We start from the raw sequence: 23,070 nt of genomic DNA, 5'->3' as shown, positions 1-23,070 counted from the left end.
ACAAGAGGAAGAAGAAGAGGAGGAGAAGGGAAGAGAGGAATGAAGCTCTGGCAGTTTTCTAGGGAGAGGTTAGACTGTCGAGGCCTACTGAACCACAGCCCTCTCCCTCTCTCAGTCATTGCCTTGACTATTCAGGGACATAAAATGGAGGAGGGGGCTGGGGCGGGGGGGTTGTGGTGGTGTGTGAGGCCTAGTCGTGCAGGGGGATGTGGGTCGTTGGGCTAGGCTCCCTCTGCTCCAGAGGTGCTCCTGATGGGAGGGAAGGCCTCTTCTTGGTCTTAGGCCTGGCACAGAGGCAGCTGGGGTGGGCGTGAGGGAAGGGTGAGGTAATGGGGGTGAGGTGTTGTTAGGGGTGTTTGGGTGAGGGGCTGTAAGCTGACTCTCTTGACTCCTTCTCCAGCTGGTAGATGGATGGTTTCTGCACACACACACACACACACACACACACACACACACACACACACACACACACACACACACACACACACACACACACACACACACACACACACACACACACACACACACACACACACACACACACACACACACACACACACACACACACACACGGCTAATGTTGAAGTTGAGGGTGATGAGAAGGTGGTCTGTCATTTCTGACCCCCCAGGGCATAAATGTGTGTGTGTTTGTGTGTGTTTAGGCAAAGGGAGGAAGTCGGTCAAGCACGGGGGAAGGGAAGAGGCAGAATTGATGACGCAATACCTTCCCTTGAAAAACATAAACCAGATGTGCACCAATAGAGGGAAGAAATTACTCACACACACACACAAGCACAGCCCGCATGGGCACAAGGGTCATTTTCCTTGTGTGTGTGTGCATGAGGCTGTACCTTGCCCTGGACTCTTCCTTGTGTACTGACTCACTGATAAATGACACACACAAACACTCTCACACACACACACACACACACACACACACACACACACACACACACACACACACACACACACACACACACACACACACACACACACACACACACACACACACACATGCTTTGGATGCCTGCCACCTAGTCATGTAGCATTACTCATTGAATCACAGTCAGCACGTCCCCGTTCTAACACTCTAAACCCTAAGACTGATGGCTCAGATAGCAGGAAGGACAGGGTGTCTTCAACAGATCACCAACTCAAAACAACAACGATAAAGACTGAGGCCCTGTTCTGACTGTTGTAGTTGGCTGATATTGGTGTTATTCCCAGCAGGGATAAACACACTCCAGGCCTGGAGCTCCAGCTGTATCTGGGGGTTATCAAGGCTGACGGCACGGCAGAGGCCAGGAAACAGGGCTCAGACTGGGGGGTTTGGTGGGGTTCCAGACTGGCAGGCTGGTGGGGGGGGGGAAGGGACCAACTGAAGCCAGGGTTGTGTTTCTATCCGTTGGACCAATGCAATGCTACGATCCAATCCCATGGTCAGCCTCCAAAGAAATCGGTTTAGAAAATGTTATTTTTTGTTTTGATTAACAGAACACTGAAGCTCCTGCAGCATTCTTCACATTTTAAACGTTTGTGACGATTCATTTCAACCAACAAAAAAAACGGCCGCTACGTGACCCAGTTATCCCCCTTTGAGCAGGGTGAAGGGTGAAGAGTCCGAATGACCGATGAGACCATGCTGATCAGATAGGACTTAGGTGGAGGAGAGGGGGAAGGGTTTGTCTGTAACTCCAGGATACTAATACCAGTGGGAGTGATGCTTAACCAGTGTGTTATGTAGACTGTCCACAACACTGTGTGTTTCAGGAAGATAATCACTAGAAGTAGTGTGATTTGAGACGGGGGGGGGGGGGGGGACTACTGCATGATAAAAGGACATGGCTAAATTCCATTAGTGTAGTAAAGGGTACATTGACACCACAGGCGGCTGGCTGGTGGCACCTTAACTGAAATGCTGGAACGGAACATATGGAACGATAGCAAACCCATCAAAGACGTCTCTTCCGTGTGCTTGATACCGTTCCATTCGCTTCATTCCATAATTGATTACGAGCCGTCGTCCTCTCACCGCCCCCCGGTGACTTGCACCCTCTTGCCCATACTGTGCTTTCGAAAAGCAGTTCACTTTCATGGGAAAGTGTGTATCCTGCGTGGCTTATAGGGAGGGCAGTTTGGTTTTGAAAAAGACGACTTAAAAAGTAGCAAAAAATTTATAAAAGTAGGTGAAAGTGGTGCAAATAGAATTTGCTGTTTGTGGAATCTCAGATCGTCTTCAATGACTGACCGTTGAGCTCATGAGTTGAACATCCTCGGGGTCAAAGTTCAGACAGTGACTCACAGTGTTATCGGTCACACGCACCACTGACAGTGCGACGACAGCAGCAGGATCCGAGATGGAAATAGGGAAGGAGGGAGGGAAGAAGGGAACACGAGAGAGAGATAGAGAGAGAGACACATGAGGCGGGAAGATGACTAGTGTCTGGAAAACTCTATCTCCCTCTCTCTTCCTGTCTCCCATGGTTTCCTACCAAGGCAGCTTAATTGAGTCCAAAACTCACACACCCCGCTTCGGTGACATTGAACTTTACCCCAAACCTGCTCTGACACAGTGACCGGCCATGCAGTCACTCTGCCCCACTGACGCCCTTCAACTGTTGACCAAGCGTTCGCTCTGTGTAAGTGTAGTGGGTGTTGTTAAATGGAGTCACAGTCCCCTTCGGCATAAGGGCTTCCAGCGAAAAGCTTATACATGCCTGCTGAGAGAAACAACTTGTTCAAGCATTCATGTATTAAGTTGTTTGGAAAGCACTCAATACGTGTCTCTCTGGTTGACATCGTCTAATAGGGAAAATGGTGTCAATGTCAAAATGCAGGGAGACAGAGGGATCAGAGAGGTGAAGGAGCTTTGTGTTTAGACTATGGGGCAGGGGCAGGAGCAGGCATGTTCCCCTTGGCTGTCCCTTCCCCCACCCGGCCTCGAGGGAAGAGAGGAGCAAAAGCAGGGATAGAGGAAGGAGTGGGTTATAGGGTTAAAGAGGGAGCGGGTGAGAGAGATGGAAGGGACGGAGGATATGGAGTGAACACGTGTGAACAGCCCAGGAAATGGGTGCTAGGCGATAAAAAAAGAAGAAGATTAAAACACAAAACTACTGTGCCCTGATTCAATCCTAAACGGCTCGTTCTAAATTCAAATCAAATCAAATGTTATTGGTCACATACACATGGTTAGTAGATGCTACTGCGAGTGTAGTGAAATGCTTATGCTTCAAGGTCTGACAGTGCAGCAGTATCGAACAGATAATATCTAACAAGTACACAACAAAACCTAATACACACAATCTAGTAAAGGAATGGGATGAGAATATATAAGTATAAAATATATGAATGAGTAGTGACAGAGCGGCTAAGATGCAATAGGTAGTAAAGAATAGATAGTGAAGGATACAGTATATACATATGAGATGAGTAATGCAAGATATGTAAACATTCTTAAAGTGCCATTAAAGTGACTAGTGTTCCATTTATTAAAGTGGCCAATGATATCAAGTCTGTAGGTAGGCAGCCACCTCTCTGTGCAGGTGGTGGCTGTTTAACAATGTGATGGCCTTGCGATAGAAGCTGTTTTTCAATCTCTCTGTCCCAGCTTTGATGCACCTGTACTGACCTCGCCTTATCGATGGACGCGGGGCGGGGTGAACAGGCAGTGGCTCGGGTGGTTATTGTCCTTTTTGCCTTCTTGTGACATCGGGTGTTGTAGGTGTCCTGGAGGGCAGGTAGTTTGACCAAGGTGATGCGCTGTGCAGACCACACCACCCTCTGGAGAGCCTTGCGGTTGTGGGCGGTGCAGCTGCCCTCTCCTCCTCCCTGTAGGCCGTCTCGCCGTTGTTGGTAATCAAGCCTACTACTGTTGTGTAGTCTGCAAACTTGATGATTGAGTTGGAGGCGTGCATGGCCACGCAGTCGTGGGTGAACAGGGAGTACAGGATGGGGCTGAGAACGCACCCTTGTGGGACACCAGTGTTGAGGATCAGCAGAGTGGAGATGTTGTTTCCTACCTTCACCACCTGGGGGTGGCCCGTCAGGAAGACCAGGACCCAGTTGCATAGGGGAGGTTCGAGACCCAGGGTCTCAAGTTTAATGATGAGTTTTGGAGGGTACTAGGGTTTTGAATGCTGGACTGTAGTCAATTAACAGCATTTTTACATAGGTATTCCTCTTGTCCAGATGGGATAGGGCAGTGTGATGGCGATTGCATCGTCTGAAAAGAAAATTGAAGTGGGTCTAGGGTGGAGGTGATAATATGGATGACTAGTCTCTCAAAGCACTTCATGAAGACAGAAATCATTAAGTCATTTAGTTCAGTTACCTTTGCTTTCTTGGGAACAGGAACAATGGTAGCCATCTTGAAGCATGTGGGGACAGCAGACTGGGACAGGGAATAATTGAACATGTCCGTAAACACACCAGCCAGCTGGTCTGCACATGCTCTGAGGACGCAGCTAGGGATGCCATCTGGGCCGGCCGTCTTGCGAGGGTTAACACGTTTAAATGTTTTTGGTAGCTGACCGTGTCGGTGGCACTGAAGTTCTTCAGTGAATGTAGGGCTACACAGAAGTCAATGGTAAGACGACACAGAGAGCAGGGAAATACGAGTACAATCACTGGATCGTGTTGCAGAACTCTGATTACTAGGCCAAACTATATCCTTACTAGGCTATGGTAGATTTGGCTCCTCTCCCAATTTAGGGCTGGGACACCATGCCCTACTCTAAAGAGAAACATAGACACCACACACACAGAGAGAGAGACACACAGAGAGAGAGACACACAGAGAGAGAGACAGAGAGAGACACACACAGTACCAGTTAACAGCTAACCAGGGCCTCAAGTGAGGGGAAGAAAGAAAGGGTGAGTGTAAATGTAGCTGTGCTGTAGAGAGTGGAAGCTCAGCTAGCTGCTGTGGGTTAGGAGTAATGACCCCTCTCACACTCACACACTAATTACAACCTTACAGTAACTATGAATGTCTGTCTTCAGAGCCGAAGAAAAGCTACATGGAGTGAGGAGGAAGACTTCACAGTGGAGGGGTTGGAGAAACTCTGGTCCAAAGTAGTGCACCAGAAAAGCAACAAAAAAGGTGCCGTTTCAAAGAGCAGCCGTTGCCATGGTTACACGACAGGAAGTTGAGCATGGTACAGGTACCTTCCAGTATCACGGAGTGTTTCTCTTCAATAAGGATTTATGAAGTTTGAGGAAGAGGCACCCAACACAACACCATAGCGAGGAAGGAGAAAACCCGCCTGAAAAAATGAGGGGGTCATCTTTCTAATGGGATTGTTATTTGTTTTGAGTATTGCAAATATTTCCCGTGGTCTGAAGAACCAGAATATCCAGTACAGCACCTCACCCTGGAGCTTATTTAAGTGATAATGCTGAGGAAGCCGGTGTTTGGAAGATATATTCGCACTGACACAAAACTAAAAGGTTGCTACCCAAGCCGGCTGGTTGTACATTCCATCGGTTCGGTTGCCAGAGACGCGACCCAGTCGTTCAGTCTTTTTGTTCTGTATCGACGGACACGACCGAGCCGTTCGTTCTAAATGTTCCATTGCCATACAGGATGGCGACGTTTTTATCCCTTGCTTGCAAGCTAGCCAACTACGGCTAACTTAAAGTCACATCAAACAGTGCTGCTAGAATAACAGAAAAGTAGCTGCATTTGCATTTGTTTAAGCTCTTTTCTAGTGAGATTTATTTGGACACATCCATAACAATGAGCTAATGGCTGGCATAGAAAAAGAGCTCTCTCGTCAGGACACTTGTTCAGAGGAGCTAACCAACAACACAATCACTTCAAACTGAAAGTGGAAAGACCGCAAACTAAACTAGCAGTTTTACCTGTTTTCTATTGATAGTTCTTTCTATATAAATGATGCTGATTCGCGATTTCGACTGGCTGAGTTAAACTGGGACATTACTATGGGATATCTGGAGATCGAATAAGCAGGTTTATACAAATCTCCACTGTTTAAAGCTAAATGTTAGTCTAAAAGAAATGTGAGAATGTCTAAATGGTTTTTATAGTAGAGAGCAAGTTTAGAAATTGCCTGGCTGGGCTGATGAGACAATGGATTGCACAGTCAGGAATAGACACTGGCTGGAATGCAGTTTTAACCAAATCAGAATTCAGGCTTAGAACCACCTGTTGTATAAAACAGAAAAGCAACATGACATACAGTTGAAGAAGTCGGAAGTTTACATACGCTTAGGTTGGAGTCATTAAAACCTGATTAACCACTCCACATTTCTTGTTAACAAACTATAGTTTTGGTTAGGACATCTACTTTGTGCCTGACAAGTCATTTTTCCAACAATTGTTTACAGATTATTTCACTTTTAATTCACTGTATCACAATTCCAGTGGGTCAGAATTTACATACACTAAGTTGAGTGTGCCTTTAAACATCTTGGAGAATTCCAGAAAATGTCATGGCTTTAGAAGCTTCTGATAGGCTAATTGAAATCATTTGAGTCAATTGGAGGTGTACCTGTGGATACATTTCAAGGCCAACCTTCAAACTCAGTGCCTCTTGGCTTGACATCATGGGAAAATAAAAATAAATGGTAGACCTCCACAAGTCTGTTTTATCCTTGGGAGCAATTTCCAAACGCCTGAAGGTACCACGTTCATCTGTACAAACAATAGTACGCAAATATAAACACCATGGGATCATGCAGCCGTCATCCCGCTCAGGAAGGAGACGCGTTCTGTCTCCTAGAGATTAACGTAATTTGGTGCGAAAAGTGCAAATCAATCCCAGAACAACAGCAAAGGACCTTGTAGAGATGCTGGAGGAAACAGGTACAAAAGTATCTATATCCACAGTAAAACGAGTCCTAGATCGACATAACCTGAAAGGCCGCTCAGCAAGGAAGAAGCAACTGCTCCAAAACCGCCATAAAAAGCCAGACTACGGTTTGCAACTGCACATGGGGTCAAAGATAGTACTTTTTGGAGAAATGTCCTCTGGTCTGATGAAACAAAAATGTACTTTTTGGAGAAATGTCCTCTGGCCTGATGAAACAAAAATATAACAACTATTTGGACATAATGACCATCGTTATGTTTGGAGGAAAAATGGAGATGCTTGCAAGCCGAAGATCCCAACCGTGAAGCACGGAGGTGGCAGCATCATGTTGTGGGGGTGCTTTGCTGCAGGAGGGACTGGTGCACTTCACAAAATAGATGGTATCATGACGAAGAAAAATTACGTTGATATATTGAAGCAACATCTCAAGACATCAGTCAGGAAGTTTAAGCTTGGTCGCAATTGGGTCTTCCAAATGGACAATGACCCCAAGCATACTTACAAAGTTATGGTAAAATGGCTTAAGGACAACAAAGTCAAGGTATTGGAGTAGACATCACAAAGCACTGACCTCAATCCTATAGACAATTTGTGGGCTGATCTGAAAAAGCGTGTGCGAGCAAGGAAGCCTACAAACCTGACTCAGTTACAACAGCTCTGTCAAGAGGAATGGGCCAAAATTCACCCAACTTATTGTAAGAAGCTTGTGATAGGCTACCCAAAACGTTTGACCCAAGGCAAACTATTTAAAGGCATTGCTACCAAATACAAATTGAGTGCATGTAAACTTCTGACCCACTGGGAATGTGATGAAAGAAGTAAAAGCTGAAATAAATCATCCTCTCTACTATTATTCTGACATGTCACATTCTTAAAATAAAGTGGTGATCCTAACTGACCTAAGACCGGGAATGTTTACTAGGATTAAATGTCAGGAATTGTGAAAAACTGAAGTTTAAATGTATTTGGCTAAGGTGTATGTAAACTTCCGACTTCAACTGTAAATGATACTACATCTAAATATCTGCTGTAGAGAAATATGATTTGTTCCTGATCACAAAGCGCCTCACATGCCTGGGAGGACTAACTGACAGTGACATGCAGAGGGAGGGAAGAAAGAGGTGCGGCATGACAGAAACACAGCTATATATAAACACGAGCCCATGGGTAGGGCTGGAACAGGGACAAACATACAATAGCCACACACGTCAAAGCACATCACCATCATCACAGAAAAAGCTGATTGACAGGCTGTCTAATATCTGCAAAGTACACGGTGCTTAACACACTCCGTTCATATGAATGTTTGACACACACACACACACACACACATACACACACAGACAAAAACAGCACCAAATCTGTGCATGTCCTCTCCCACGGAAATGATCTTCTCCTGAAATGAAGGTGCTGACATTGAACTGGGTTAGGGCAGTGAGTGAATGTGGCGTTGTGAGTGTGAATGTGTGCTCGTGCGTTCACACACGTGTGCCATGTGTGTGTGTGTCCCAGTCTGTGACCCTCTCTCCCAGCAGACATCACACAGACGGCCCTTTCAGCCTGGCGGGGAGAGAGAGGAGGTGGGGGTGTCGGCCTGTTATGAGGGGCCACACAGGATAAGGCTGCCCTGCACCAGTGGAGAACAGGCATCACTCTGTCCACACACACAGCATGAGAGCGCCCACTCTCTGTTTGACTAGCAGAGCGTGTGTGTGTGTGTGTGCCCTGTCCTTCATCGGCATGTCCAACCGGCACATACAATACTGAGAGAGAGAAAGAGGGCTCTATTAAAATAAGACTGCCAACCGTACCCTCCATCTACCCCTCTTAATACATCTCTGAGCTGATTGGATGTATTGCACTGTATGTCCTCTGGCGATCAACTTTCTCAGAGAGAATATTCGCATGACACCACAGGGGAGGTTTCAGTAACCTGCATAACCAAACCTGCATGTCAGGGTGATCCTGCTGCCTTTGGCGTCACTACACTCAACACAGATCGGTTTAAACGAGTCATGGTGTTTCCACTGAACACTCCTAGACATAATGGGTTATGAATATGTCCACATGTTAATAGACTACACAAAACATATCCAGAAAGTCATTTTAGTATTCAGACCCAGAGAAATACAATCTGCCCATTCAGGCCCATCTCTACTCCCTGACCCCTCCTGTAGCTCTCACTCTTTCTAAATATGGACAGAACAAACACAGAGGCATGCCTGGCGGGTGGCAGACATGTTGGTTTTGGGCATACAGACGTTCTCTTGTGGGCGGCCGGTGGCTTCAGATGTAGGAATCTTAGACCAGGGACTTCCTGTCATCCGAGTGCCTAGGCAGGGTGAGCTGAAGTAGCAGAGCTGTTAATGGGCTTTCTCTAACTAATCACTGCTATGACCTCGCTGACTCGGTAGTGACATGGCTCATTCACAAAAGACGCCTTCTCCGTTCCCTTCAGTAGCTCTAACAGTACGGCCTGCGTCTCCAGTCTCCAAGGTGTACGATCCGCAGTAGGGCTGTGAGAGAGCGGTCAGGACGTCCATCGGAACTTCCCTTCAACTTTTATAATGCCACGGATGTACGCAGGAAAAATATACACAGAGGTGATAATGACCGAGTATTATAAACCCATAGATTTATGACTAGATCCTTAGAGAGCTCCTCCTTTGATCGTCACACAAGGCAGCTACTCGATTAGTTTATCTAGGCTGTACGCAAAATGTCTGTACCTAGACGGGAGAAGATGAATCATGTCTGTAAAATGTATTATAGAAACAAGGCAATATTGCAGCTGTCTGATATTAGACAGGCTAAACCACGGGATTTGCCGAATAAGACCAAAAACAGGCCACGGGTGCATGACAACGAACAACGACGTATTCTAGATGTTTGCGGAAAAAAACGGACTGTAACGCTTCGTAAATATTTAGGGCAGAGATACATTCTCTCTGAGAACTCCTCTGTAAGCAAAAAAGCACATCGGTGTCTGCCATCAAGTCTATATGAGCTTTTCTGCCTAAGTCAGCCAACTGTCTGTCCTATAAGTTGCCTTTGCTACTGTAAGTGTTAGCATCACGCTGTCGTTTTTCTAAGGACTGATCGGCCCTGGGTATATGAAAACATAAGAAAAACAACATCTGACAGTGTTAGACTGTCCTCCAGACTGACTATCTCCTAGCAGACATCTATGAAGAGCGGATGGGGTTTCAAGGTACAGAACGTGAGTGGTGGGGATATGTTGTTGTGGAGCGGAGAGGTTATGACTCCCACCTCAAAAAGACTAGTTGCGTTACCGTGTTAAGAAACAAGAGTAATAGTAGACATGCATGAGTAGCGTAGAGAGCATTGTACAAATAGAATTAGTCCGGGATTGAGCTGACATATGCAGCCCCCTCGAATGCGGAGTGTTGCCTTTGAAGGGTGCATTGCAGACGAGGCGTGACTGGATTGAATTCAGGCCTTAATAAATCAATAGAAACGGAATGGCATAAAATGATTGTATTTCAATGTAAAGCACCGATGTATGCTCAACGTCCAGTCTTCCTACGTGATGATTCAACGTTGGTCTGTGCCCAGTGGGAGGGACACGCAGAGAGATGTGCCCTCCTTACTAACGGGAGATCCAGACGGGGGTCTCAAGAGTACACACACATACCAATCAGTAACAGGGGAGGTGAGAGCTCTGCTCTGCAGCTGAGAACAGTTGGCATTGTTGTGAGATATGCCAACAAACCCCAGGGAGAGAAAGTGAGAGTGTGTGTGTAGGCTTCAAACCCAAGGAATGGAGTGGGGGGGAGGGCATGGGAGCCTTGAACAAAGACCCTGCTCTGTTCTCTTGCCATCTGAGATTATCAACCTTTTCTCCGCACACACACCAACGGACAAACATTAAAATTAAACTATGTGGTGAGTTGATGCCTATTCGGCAGCTAGTTAGCTAGGTGATTGACCGTGCTACTTTGTGTGCGTTGTTTGTTGTCAACCTTGTACTTTACGAAGTTTTTGGAACAGATTCCTGTTGGAACGTTCCACAAATGATACCCACCCCCACACACAGCCTGCTACTCCCTCACTCACACAGCCTGCTACTCCCTCACTCACACAGCCTGCTACTCCCTCACTCACACAGCCTGCTACTCCCTCACTCACACAGCCTGCTACTCCCTCACTCACACAGCCTGCTACTCCCTCACTCACACAGCCTGCTACTCCCTCACACAGAGGCTGTACAGTTTCTTCTCACAAAGCCTGGGATTTACCACTCACACAGGCTGTATGGTTCTGCAGGTCTGTGGACACAGTTCCCTGTTGTGGGTTAAGAACAATGGCTTTGCTGGGGGCCAGAACACTGGTGCACGTTATAGCACATTGGAACTAGGAAGGTGTAGATGGCAGAAGGGTGGACTTGGTCCAATACACAGATAAAAGATCAGCATGGTGTGGGTTCGCTGAGGTTTTAAGATTCCAGCTAGTACACTAATCTAGGGCATTGGAAGAAGTAACGGAAATGTAGTCAGCCACACCAAATATAGACAGCAGAGAAAGTCTCAGCCTAGTGTACAGTGTCTGGTTCCCATCCATCATTAACTCTGTCACCACAAACCGAATAACTTATCAATTAGCCCATCGACCTACCCCACTCACTGTGGGTCGATGTAGGGCAATGAAGAGGCGAATCATAGTTTGCATTGAAAATAGCAGACTCAATTGAAATTCCTAACAAAAGAAAATAAACTGGATGGCATATTTTCACTAACGTCAACACCCCAATGAAACCTTGAGAACCTTGGTATGGCAATCAATAATAAGAAAAGTGCTATTGCCAAGTGTGGCAGTGGAATAATGGTTCGTATTGTTTATAATAATTGCCTATATATAAAACTTACTGTGCTGTATAAGACATGTTCGTTTTCTCCAGGCTCCGAGAGCTCACTGAGATTCCTATCCCAGTGTAAAAAGGACTCAGTACTGTCCAATATTTCCATCCTTGGCGATGCGACCGCTCGGATTCCTAATGTGTCGTTAGATGACAGTTCCCTTGATGATGATACTTTGCAGCGCAGATAGCAAATACACTCCTTCACACACTTTACAGCGACGTCAACCGAATAATGTTATGTTTTTAATCTGTCCACGCAGTTCATTCAACTTCAGTGAAGAAACGTAGTTATGCAGTTGATGTAACTACAACGCCGTAATATACGCAGCAGTGCTGCCAACAAAGCAGTTATCTCCGAATTACAATATTAAATGTGAAAAATAGCGGTAGAAGACTGCCCCGTGTTGGCTCTTGTTTATTTTCTTTGCACAGAGTTCCATGGACTTTTTCCTTGATGCAGTTTGCTGCCCACCACCAGAACAGACCAGACAGGCAGGAATGTGGGTGGGGGCGGGGACAAGAGTAGCGACATCTAATTAGACTGAAACACTACAGGGTTTGCATTCCATTTGCGTAGGTTGTATCAAGATAAAGGGCAACATACAATGGATACACATTTAGCGCAATATCTACAATGTATGTGGAGAAACTGTTCACATGAAAACTTTGCAATAATTTCGGTCAGAAATGGGAGAATTTGTAACTTCCACACCGCAACAAAAAAAAAACACTCCTGTCCATCAGCGTCATACCAATAGAACGAGTCCTATTCTATTCCAGTCTGACCGTCTGTGACTGACAGGGTTCTGCGACCAATCCAAAGCATTTGAGCCTGAGTATTTGATTGACAAGCGAATAAGCCAATTACATCACATTAACGTATGTTTTGTAACTAATCAGAGAAAGACAAGAATTCTTCATTCTAAACACGGCCTCCCTGGAATGCAAATCAACCAATCAAGTTAAGGCTCTTTAAAAAAATAAGCCCTTGAGTAGCCAACTTTCTGCTGCAATAACTTAACTTTTTCTGCAATTCCCGAGTGGTCTGCCAACGAACAGGTCAAAGAGGACATTCTGCTAAGAAACATATTCCACTAATGTGTGGATATTGAAATTAAGAGGCTAAAGTACTGGAGAAAAAATATATATTCAACCTACATGATACATACAAGTACATTCAACAAAATGAGTACAAACTTTGCCCAGACAGAATTGAGGTGAAAATCTGGTGATTTCAGGAAGAAAAAAAAAACTAAGGTGGAATGAAACCAAAACGAAACAAATAGTTACAAGTTTCAATCTATCTTTAAAATAGAACAGAAAGACATGCTGAGATGAAAACAGGTGGTATAACATTATTTTTGAAACTGGCACACAATCCTAGTTTCGGGTACAGCATTATGTGGATGAGAGTCAGTCACACATTACCCATTTATTTCTCTCATCTGTTATCTGGCTTCTCTGGGAAAACAACTAACCTTTAAGGCCTGATCCTTCGCTCTGCTTTGTTCCATTAGTAGTACTGCAACAAGAATAGCGCAAATGGACGTAAACTAAGATTATACAGTAGTAACAAACATTTTGGGGGATAGAATACATACATGTGACCCCATGTCCAGGTATACTCTGGACAGCTCAGAGAATGAGAGGAGTTTACTAACCATAAGCATGTTTTAGCATGGGCAGTGACATTGAGGACTTTCACCATTTTGAAGTAGTCAACTGGGTGGTACCTCCTATGGGTTAAGGAAGGATCACATAATTCCATCCAGGGCATCAGCCAATGAATTATACTCACGAGCGAACATTCCATAACTACAGGTGGCAGTAAATCTCCACTTGGCTTTACACCTGTTCAAACAACGCATTCCAGTTGGCAGTGTGAACCATTACAGTTTGTTTACCAACTCATAGAAGATAGTATTAGAAAATTGACTACTTCAAAATGGAGATTTGCTCAATGGCGCTGCCCGTGCGCTCACCGACATCATAATGGGACAGATAGTCCTCTATCATTCATTACAATCAATAGAGAGGTGTTACACTGTGTTCTGTCCCATTTAGTTAGCAGGCACACAGCTTCTTCCACAGTCAGTTAATTTATAGACAATAGAGTAGCTACATAGAAGGAGCTTCAGTCTTCCTCCTAGATGAATTTCGCCACATCCCTCATTGATCCTTCCCTCGAATGTTGTCGCTTAAAAATACAATGTTGTCTGTAGAAGGGAAAATGTTGACATGTTTTATTGTTATGAAAATATGAAATGCCAGTGAATGTGAAATGTGTCTGAGTGCGTGTTCCCCTCTCTCACCTGCGATGATGGTGGTAGCCTGGCGCCTGACGTTGTTCTTGTCTACGTACTCCCCGTAGTCCAACTTCCCCTCCACCAAAACCCTCGACCTACAACGGGGGCACACAGAACCAAGGAATGTGTTACTGATACGTTTTCCGCGGGATTGTTATAAGACCAGTTGTCTTTGCAGTAAACACACGGATGATACTTCTAGAAATAAGTAGATAAGACAGAAAAAGTTTAAGTTATCAGGCTCCTAGTCCCAAGAGAAATAGAAACTAACCCCGAGAAATTGACAACCCACAGTATACAGGGGAACACAGAGTGAAAAACACACATACCCTTTCTTGACATACTGGTAGGCCACATCCCTAAGACCAGGCTTGAAGACTGACACACGATGCCACGTCGTCTTCTGGCTGACATCTCCTGCGGGGGACGTCTCCACGTCCCCGGAGCGCCACATCTCGTTGGTTGCCATGGAGAAGATGGTAACGGGGTTCCGTCCCTCCACCTGTCTCATGACAGGGTCCTGCCCCACGCGGCCCAGCAGCTGAACACGGTTAATCGCTGTGTGTGTGTGTGTGTGTGTGGGGGGGGACGACATTAAGGTGTACACATGTCAAAGCTAATGGGGGAAGACAGAGGAGCGGACAGACATCAGCTCGTCTGGGCTGTTTGTGTTCGATAGATGAGAAACCTGAGAAAGTACCCTGACGGTCTATACTCACATCTCTCCAGGATCAGGCTGGTGTCTGTAGACTGGTGTCTGACCAGCTGTCTGAAAACCTGCAGGGAAGAGGCATAAAGACACACTACAGTCAGCCAAGGAGCCACAGCCACAAAAGTAAAGTAGAGTAGAGTCGCGATTAAGGGGGAACAGCTGGAGTATTTGTGTTGCACACTTACCTGTGCTGCTCCGTTTCTCAACATCCTCTTTGTTTGTTGGACGGACTGTATGATAGTAAAGTAGACAGACTGTAAGAAAGAGTATCGAGTTGACTTCATCTCAAGATGAGGCTATGAGCATTAGTTAGAGCTTTAATCCTGACTAACAGCCAGCAAGTTACATGGACACAATTGTCTTTCTTCTATAGTCACACCTGTCATATTTGGTTAGCTGTCCCAGTGTCCCATCATTCTTCAAATACCTAGCTAGCTACAATCGAAGACAATAATAATACCGACTGCTGCTTGAAATAGGTCTAGCTAACTTACATTGTCTCCATAAAGATAAATTGTATCGCATTATAACCATGGGTAAATGGTTGCTAACGTTACATTGTAACATCTACTGATGTTACAGTCATGCCCAGCTAGCACACTACATTAGTTGCAATGCGAGTGGATAGATAGATAATAATAGGGCCGAGACATAAACTGACATAAAAACTACACTTGTCCTACAAAATGTTAGCATGCTTGTTGTTGTTTATCATCATTGATATCTAAGGACATACAGTAAATTAATCCAACTTACATGATGCAGTAACCGAAATCCTTAAGTGCACGCTGCTTCCGGTCCGTCGCTAATATAAGTCCGTGATTCATTGTAGAAGGCAATAGACAGTTCCGCTGATACTGGGGGCTGGATCAAATACTTTTAAATAAAAATGTTTAAGTTGACGATAAAGTATTATATATGTGGGGGACATGACATAACATATAGGTTTTATTTCCAAATATTATGGATTTTGTCTCCCGCGAAACTGGACGACACAAGATATAAACAATAGAGCTGGATAGTATCTTTATTTTAGGCCATTTAACAAGGTCGAGTTCTAGAAAACCTTTGGTTACAATCCTTCGCTCACAGAGAGTAAGATGATGATACACAATCAAATCTAAATACATGCATTCAATTCTGAATCAAAACGAATAGATAATGTGTCTAAGTAAATACTGCACACATGGTCGTACAAATCGGTAGGCCTATTTCATTTACTACAGTAATAAGGTACATCGGTAGAACATGCCTTTTGCTCAACAAGTATAATTTTTATTAATTTCTAGAGTAGGCTGAATATCCTAGAAAGTGAGATGTGCAGTACCTTGATTAAATTCATACATTTTATTATGACCAATCTGACCATTCTGACTGCCATTACATGACAGTTAACCTGACAAGGCCGTGTGTAGGAGAGAAGAGAAGAGTGAGTTGCCTCGCATCATACATCTCACCAAGTGCAAAGACATAAACACAAGTATGTACAGTACCCAACCACACAGGAGGGAAACTTCTACAGTCCTTCAGAAACCACACTCCACTCAGACAAAGGCACACTTTCCCAAAGCAATATCCTGTCCCCATGTCTGTGAGAGTGTTTAATAGAGTATATGTCCAGCTGACCTTCCTCTGTGACCCAAATTGTCCTCCAATGACCCACATTAAGAAATACAGTGTGATTGTAGATGTATTCTTATATCTCACATGCACAGGGCCCACTTTAAGTCCCGACCCATAGTTTGTGAAACCCTGATATACAGTATAATTCTAAAAACACATGAGAATAAGTACCTCTTGTCTATGAATCAAGGAAATGCATGTAGTGTATGTGGTCAGGAATTCTGTATGATAAGTCCCAGCAGTTGAGAGACAAGGCGAAAATCAGGCTGGCTGATGGGTAATCAGGGGGCAACTTCTCCTCTACACAGGGCCGCTCCACATATTACCTGCAAGAGAATACCATACCAGATGGAAGACATATGCAATACCATAGTTTGACTAGGTAAGGTATATATATATATATATATATATATATATATATATATATATATATATATATATATATAGTATATGGCACTATCCAGCTCAAACGTAATGTGCATATAGCCTCTATATATATAACCACTCCACAAATTTCTTGTTAACAAACTATAGTTTTGGCAAGTCGGTTAAGGCATCTACTTTGTGCATGACACAAGTAATTATTCCAACAACTGTTTACAGACAGATTATTTCACTTATAATTCACTGTATCACAGTTTCAATGGGTCAGAAGTTTACATACACTAAGTTGACTGTTCCTTTAAACAGCTTGGAAAATTCCAGAAAATTATGTCATGGCTTTAGAAGCTTCTGATAAGCTAATTGACATCATTTTAGTCATTTAGAGGTGTACCTGTGGATGTATTTCAAGGTCTACCTTCAAACTCCGTGCCTCTTTGCTTGACATTATGGGAAAATCAAAAGAAATCAGCTAAGAACGCAAAAAAAAAAAATGTAGACCTCTACAAGTCTGGTTCATCCTTGGGAGCAATTTCCAAATACCTGAAGGTACCACGTTCATCTGTAAAAACAATAGTATGCAAGTATAAACACCATGGGACCATGCAGCCGTCATACCGCTCAGGAAGGAGACGCGTTCTATCTCCGAGAGATGAACGTACTTTGGTTCGAATCAAGTGCAAATCAATCCCAGAACAACAGCAAAGGACATTGAGAAGATGCTGGAGGAAACAGATACAAAAGTATCTATATTCACAGTAAAATGAGTCCTATATCGAAGTGAAATGCCACTCAGCAAGGAAGAAGCCACTGCTCCAAAACCACCATTAAAAAAAGCCAGACTACGGTTTGCAACTGCACATAGAGACAAAGATGGTACTTTTTGGAGAAATGTCCTCTGGTCTGATGAAACAAAAACTGTTTGGCCATAATGACCATCGTTATGTTTGGAGGATAAAGGGGAGGCTTGCAAGCCGACGAACAACATCCCAACCCTAAAGAACGGGGGTGGCAGCATCATGTTGTGGGGGTGCTTTGCTGCAGGAGGGACTGGTGCACTTCACAAAATAGATAGCATCATGAGGTGGAATATTATGTGGATATATTGAAGAAACATCTCAAGACATCAGTCAGGAAGTTAAAGATTGGTCGCAATTGGGTCTTCCAAATGGACAATGACCCCAAGCATACTTACAAAGTTGTGGCAAAATGGCTTAAGGACAACAAAGTCAAGGTATTGGAGTGGCCATCACAAAGCCCTGACCTCAATCCTATAGAAAATGTGTGGGCTGAACTGAAAAAGCGTGTGCGAGCAAGGGGGCCTACAAACCTGACTCAGTTACACCACCTCTGTCAGGAGGAATGGGCCAAAATTCACTCAACGTATTGTGGAAAGCTTGTGGAAGGCTTTCCAAAACGTTTGACCCAAGTTAAACAATTTAAAGGCAATGCTACCAAATACTAATTGAGTGTATGTAAACTTCTGACCCACTGGGAATGTGATGAAAGAAATAAAAGCTGAAATAAATCCTTCTCTCTACTATTATTCTGACATTTCACATTCTTAAAATAAAGTGGTGATCCTAACTGACCTAAGACAGGGAATTTTTACTAGGATTAAATGTCAGGGATTGTGAAAAACTGAGTTAAAATGCATTTGGCAGAGGTGTATGTAAAATTCTGACTTCAACTGTACTTCTATGATATCAAGGAAGAAAGCGAGACAAAGAAATAGGGAGGGAGAAAGAGAGGGAAGGAAGGAGAGAATGTGTGTGTGTACTCACTGCTTGACCGTAAGCATGTTGAGTCGAGCCTGCTCGATCTCTGAACGTCAAGGCCAGGGTCTGAGCGATCAGAGGACACAGCCTGGACACAGGAGATAAAGAGGGTTAGGGTCCGAGATAAACCCATTTTGAGAACAGTTATGATGGAGTTTAACCTTTATATTCTTGACCACGGGAGGGGGCTAGTGAGACTTGTCACCTGTCACCTAACCTGACCTACGTAACAGTGTAGTAGCGACACAGATCCACATTAAACCCCTAATCTAGTTGCATAAAGACAAAGCTGCTTAAAAACCCCCAAAGAAAACCCAGCTGGGTTCCTTAGTTAATCCACACTCCGGTGTTTCACAGTGGCACTCTGCTAAACCTGTTCAAGTGACGGTGGTCATGTTATAAAAGATAACAGGGAGTCTTAACCAAGGATCACTGTAGTCACTCACAGTAGGCTGTCAGCTTTGTGCTCACACACACCCCCACACACACAGTGTCACTCACAGTAGGCTGTCAGCTTTGTGCTCACACACACCCACACACACACACAGTGTCACTCACAGTAGGCTGTCAGGTTTGTGTTCACACACACCCACACACACACAGTGTCACTCACAGTAGGCTGTCAGCTTTGTGCTCACACACACACACGCACACAGTGTCACTCACAGTAGGCTGTCAGCTTTGTGCTCACACACACCCACACGCACACAGTGTCACTCACAGTAGGCTGTCAGCTTTGTGCTCACACACACCCACACACACACAATGTCACTCACAGTAGGCTGTCTGCTGTGTTGGTCTCCAGCCTGTTCCAGCATCCGCACCAGGAATGGAAACATGTCATTGGACTAACACACACACACACACACACACACACACACACACACACACACACACACACACACACACACACACACACACACACACACACACACACACACACACACACACACACACACACACACACACACACACACACAGTTATGTATGGCGAAAGCAGGACACAGAAAGTCATAGAAACAAACACACACACACAAAGATCCATGTGATCTCACCCTCCAAAAGAGTTTCCTGCAGGTGATGCTGCATTGCAGAGCTCCTGGAGGAGCAGATATAGGCTCTCCAGACTGATGGCCTCCTCAAGCAAATCACCACTCAGCTGGTGGAACAGGTGGGCTGTACGCTCCCAACTACACACCGACAGGGGAGGGAGTGACCATGGAACAACACGTTGGCTGATTTGGAGAACAGTATTGGAAAGTACCTAATTGGGGGTTGTTTCTGTGTTGAGGTGTTCAACATGACATTGCATCTCCTTCTGTAGAGGGGGTCCAACAGCAACGTCGACCTCTGGAGGAAAGACAACAACATACAAACACGTTACTGCGACATTATAACACACACACACACACACACACACACACACACACACACACACACACACACACACACACACACACACACACACACACACACACACACACACACACACACACACACACACACACTGAATGACTCACTATAATGTAACTGTTCCAGGAGATTTGCAGGTGCAGGTAGATCCGAGACGTAGGCGACAAAGCGTCCAGATGCAGCTCCGCCTCTCTCTCTCCTCCCCCATCTTCATCCTTCTCTCCATCCTGCTCTCTGACCACCCTCAGCAGGCGAGCCAGCACCAAGCCTCTCCTCCAGGCACAAAAAGGGCCTCCGGGGGCCTCTGGGTCCGGTTACCCAGGGGGAGGGAGAGAAAGAGGGAGAGTGGAGGGCTGGGGTTACTGGATGGGGTAGATGGGGTGTTCCTACTGGGGAGACAGAGAGATGGTACAGTCCGTGTGACTGTGTCAGAAACACACCCAGACACCTTACCTAGTCAAACCCACACACAATTTGAGCCACATTACACAACTCAGAGTAAGTTGAACTGTGGTAACGTATCATGGTCGTGTCAGGACAGCAAGGTCATGCTGTGTTAGCCCACCAGGGGGCAACGTGAGAGTGCAGTGAAGAGGGAGGATATTCCCCTGGCACAGAGAAACAGTTACCTAATCCTGACCTGGAACCTTGACACGGTCACTCACTCTGTAAGCCTTTCTCTATCTTTCTGTCTGCCCTTCACTTCTTCTCTCTCTTTCCTTCAACTCTCTTCAAAATCCCCACTGAGAGAAGGAGGAAGATATAGAGGAAGGTATCTTTCCATGTGGAGATTTACTGTCATGGTCCTTAGAGGAAAACCCAATTATTTAAAGAGCCTGTGTCTACACAGATGTAGCATCTTAATTTGAGCCAGTTTGCTACAGCAGGTAAATAATCCTACAGCAAAAAGACATTTTTGTTATTATGTGTTTTATATTTAATTGACATTTTGGTAGGGATTAATACATTTTTTGTAAGGGAAAGTCAAGTCTGAAATTTAAAAATGACAAATGACAAACTTGGAAATGACAAACTTCAGGAGCCTTTTATTTGTTGTATTTTACCCCCAATGATTTCCATTTGCGATCTTCTCTCATCGCTGCAACTCCCTAACATGCTCAGGAGAGACGAAGGTCAAGTCATGCTTCCTCCGAAACATGACCCGCCTAACGGCGCTTGTTAACACCGGCCCGCTTAACCCGGAAGCCAGCCCACCAATGTGTCATTCAACTGACGACAGCAGTCAGCCTGCAGGCGCCTGGGCTGCCACAAGGAGTCGCTAGAGCACAATAAGCCAAGCAAAGCCCCCCCAGCCAAACCCTCCCATAACCCGGACAATGCTGGGCCAATTGTGGCACGCCCTATGGGACTCCTGGTCATGGCCGGTTATGACACAGCCTGGGATCGAACCATTGGTCTGTAGTGATGCCTCAAGCACTGCAAGGCAGTGCCTTAGACCGCTGCGCCCCTCCGGAGGCTTTTTTAAACCTCAAAATACACTACACACTTTACATTTTCTGCATTGCATCTGTATTTAGTTCCTTTGTCTAAGCACTACAATACAGAGTTAGCTGTTTTTGCAATTTTATCAGTAACTTACAGTATTAATCAACAGTAGACCACACAGTAAAATACAGTACTGCACACTAAGACTTTTCTGTAATTTCAGCAGTAATACACTGTCGAATGCACAGTAAAATACCGTAAATGTGTTTTACAGTAATCATTATGGTGCAATGTGGGAAAATATTTGGACAAAGAGTCTCTCGCTCATTAACATATTTTAAGGTGTGCCTTGTAAGAGGCCATATTTGTTGCGCCCGTAAGTGAGAATGCTGTACCCCCACAGAATATGGTAATATATTGTGTTGTAGGAATTCTACAAACGTTGTCCTGAAACTCAACAGTAACTTACTGGCAACTTGCTGCCAGTAATTTACAGTAATTCAGAATACAGTACCATACTGCATTTTTGGAGTGCTAAAAACCTTTTGAATACTAGTTGGTATGCATTAACATATTTTGAGACTATTACTGCATGGAGATACCGTGATTATGTCAGTAATATATTGCTGCTATTTAGAAATATCGTGTTGTAATTACAATTATTTTGACGACCAATGTATCCTTAACGACAACAACATTTTCAGCGACGATCACAGATATTTGTACTTGCTATGACTGAGATATATATATATACATACATACACATACATACACACACATACCTGGAGAGGCTTACAAGACACAGTGTCTCGCACCCACTGTGAAATTTGGTGGAGGACGCACGAATCAAGCCACGTTACAAGGTTGTCCTGGAAGAAAACTTGCTTCCTTCTGATCTGACAATATTTCCCAACTCTGAGGAGTGGCATAAAGTCACCCAACATCAATGTGAAAGACTGGTGGAGAGCATGCCAAGACGCATGAAAGCTGTGATTGAAAATCTGGGTTATTCCACCAAATATTGATTTCTGAACTCAACATGTCATGCTGATAGCAGCACCTTCATGGCTGTTACATCTTCTGATGATTACAGACACTGTTCAGAGACTGTCTCACAGCTCAGTGGATGGGTGTGCGTGTTAATGACCTCCCAGGTGACAGAGTGTGTGACAGAGAGAGAGAGCCCTTCCCAGAGTTAGACGAAGACACCCAGAGGCACAGGAAGACGATTATGCACTGAGCCTGTTCGGACACATGAGAGACCATTCCACATGCACACTGGTTCTGGTTGTCCTCTGTGGATCCAGGACAGGGAGAGAGCACTCATGTGCATGGACACACACAAATGGACGGACACACTCTGCTCAGACTAAGAGCACCTTTTAGTTTGTACTGTATGTTGTGGATGCTGGCTTTTTAATGTGCATCTGTACCTGAATGTGACATAGTTTGTGCTATGCCTGTATGACCTAAATTGTTGAGCATGTGTAAAAACTCTTTACTCTGGTGCACATTAAACAGTCATGAGCCACATGAGCAGCCTGAGCACCCCACCTAGCAGTGTATAGCAAGCAGCCTGAGCACCCCACCTAGCAGTGTATAGCAAGCAGCCTGAGCACCCCACCTAGCAGTGTATAGCAAGCAGCCTGGAGTAACCTGCCTCCACTTAGCAGCCACACTCACATTACCGCCTGCAGGA

The 23,070-nt window shown here is 44.8% G+C and overlaps 2 protein-coding genes and 1 long non-coding RNA gene across 4 annotated transcripts in view; all 3 read right to left on the bottom strand.

Annotated features, from left to right (window-relative positions):
- Positions 1-12,076, bottom strand: part of LOC124013787 (cyclic AMP-responsive element-binding protein 3-like protein 2) — a 28,439-nt gene extending 16,363 nt beyond the window's left edge. The window contains exon 1 of the mRNA XM_046328309.1: positions 11,720-12,076. Coding sequence (XP_046184265.1) covers positions 11,720-11,818 — 99 coding nt within the window. The 5' untranslated portion in view covers positions 11,819-12,076. The remainder of the gene's footprint in view (positions 1-11,719) is intronic.
- A 764-nt stretch (positions 12,077-12,840) lies between these two features.
- LOC124013788 (single-stranded DNA-binding protein, mitochondrial-like) lies at positions 12,841-15,568 on the bottom strand. 2 transcript variants are annotated; one of them, XM_046328311.1, is made up of 6 exons: positions 15,487-15,568; positions 14,916-14,984; positions 14,738-14,795; positions 14,348-14,576; positions 14,025-14,113; positions 12,841-13,928 (listed from the first exon to the last, which is right to left on the bottom strand). In XM_046328311.1, exons 2-6 carry the CDS (start codon positions 14,937-14,939, stop codon positions 13,882-13,884), a joined length of 447 nt encoding a protein of 148 aa, XP_046184267.1. In that variant the 5' UTR covers positions 14,940-14,984; positions 15,487-15,568; the 3' UTR covers positions 12,841-13,881. The 2 variants fall into 2 exon arrangements, with proteins under 2 accessions (XP_046184267.1, XP_046184268.1); XM_046328312.1 differs by having other exon boundaries at positions 14,916-14,960; positions 15,487-15,551.
- Positions 15,569-15,785: 217 nt separating this feature from the next.
- On the bottom strand, positions 15,786-20,308 carry LOC124013619. The gene is made up of 5 exons (XR_006834899.1): positions 20,033-20,308; positions 19,568-19,862; positions 19,289-19,360; positions 18,519-18,600; positions 15,786-16,679 (listed from the first exon to the last, which is right to left on the bottom strand). It is a non-coding gene; the product is annotated as an uncharacterized LOC124013619 (long non-coding RNA).
- Between the last annotated feature and the right edge of the window lie 2,762 nt (positions 20,309-23,070).

The sequence above is a fragment of the Oncorhynchus gorbuscha genome, linkage group LG25 (genome assembly GCF_021184085.1).
Source record: "Oncorhynchus gorbuscha isolate QuinsamMale2020 ecotype Even-year linkage group LG25, OgorEven_v1.0, whole genome shotgun sequence".
Lineage (NCBI taxonomy): Eukaryota > Metazoa > Chordata > Actinopteri > Salmoniformes > Salmonidae > Oncorhynchus > Oncorhynchus gorbuscha.
This window is presented reverse-complemented; position numbering and strand designations above follow the sequence as displayed.

Bases quoted from the DNA above. Each gene is read 5' to 3' on its own strand.
- LOC124013788 (XM_046328311.1), bottom strand. From the start codon at position 14,939: ATGTTGAGAAACGGAGCAGCACAG. The intron at 14,796-14,915 runs GTAAGTGTGCAA...TCTTCCCTGCAG, and splicing joins TGAGAAACGGAGCAGCACAG to GTTTTCAGACAGCTGGTCAG. The intron at 13,929-14,024 runs GTGAGAGAGGGG...TCCCTTCTACAG, and splicing joins GGCTACCACCATCATCGCAG to ACAACATTGTATTTTTAAGC.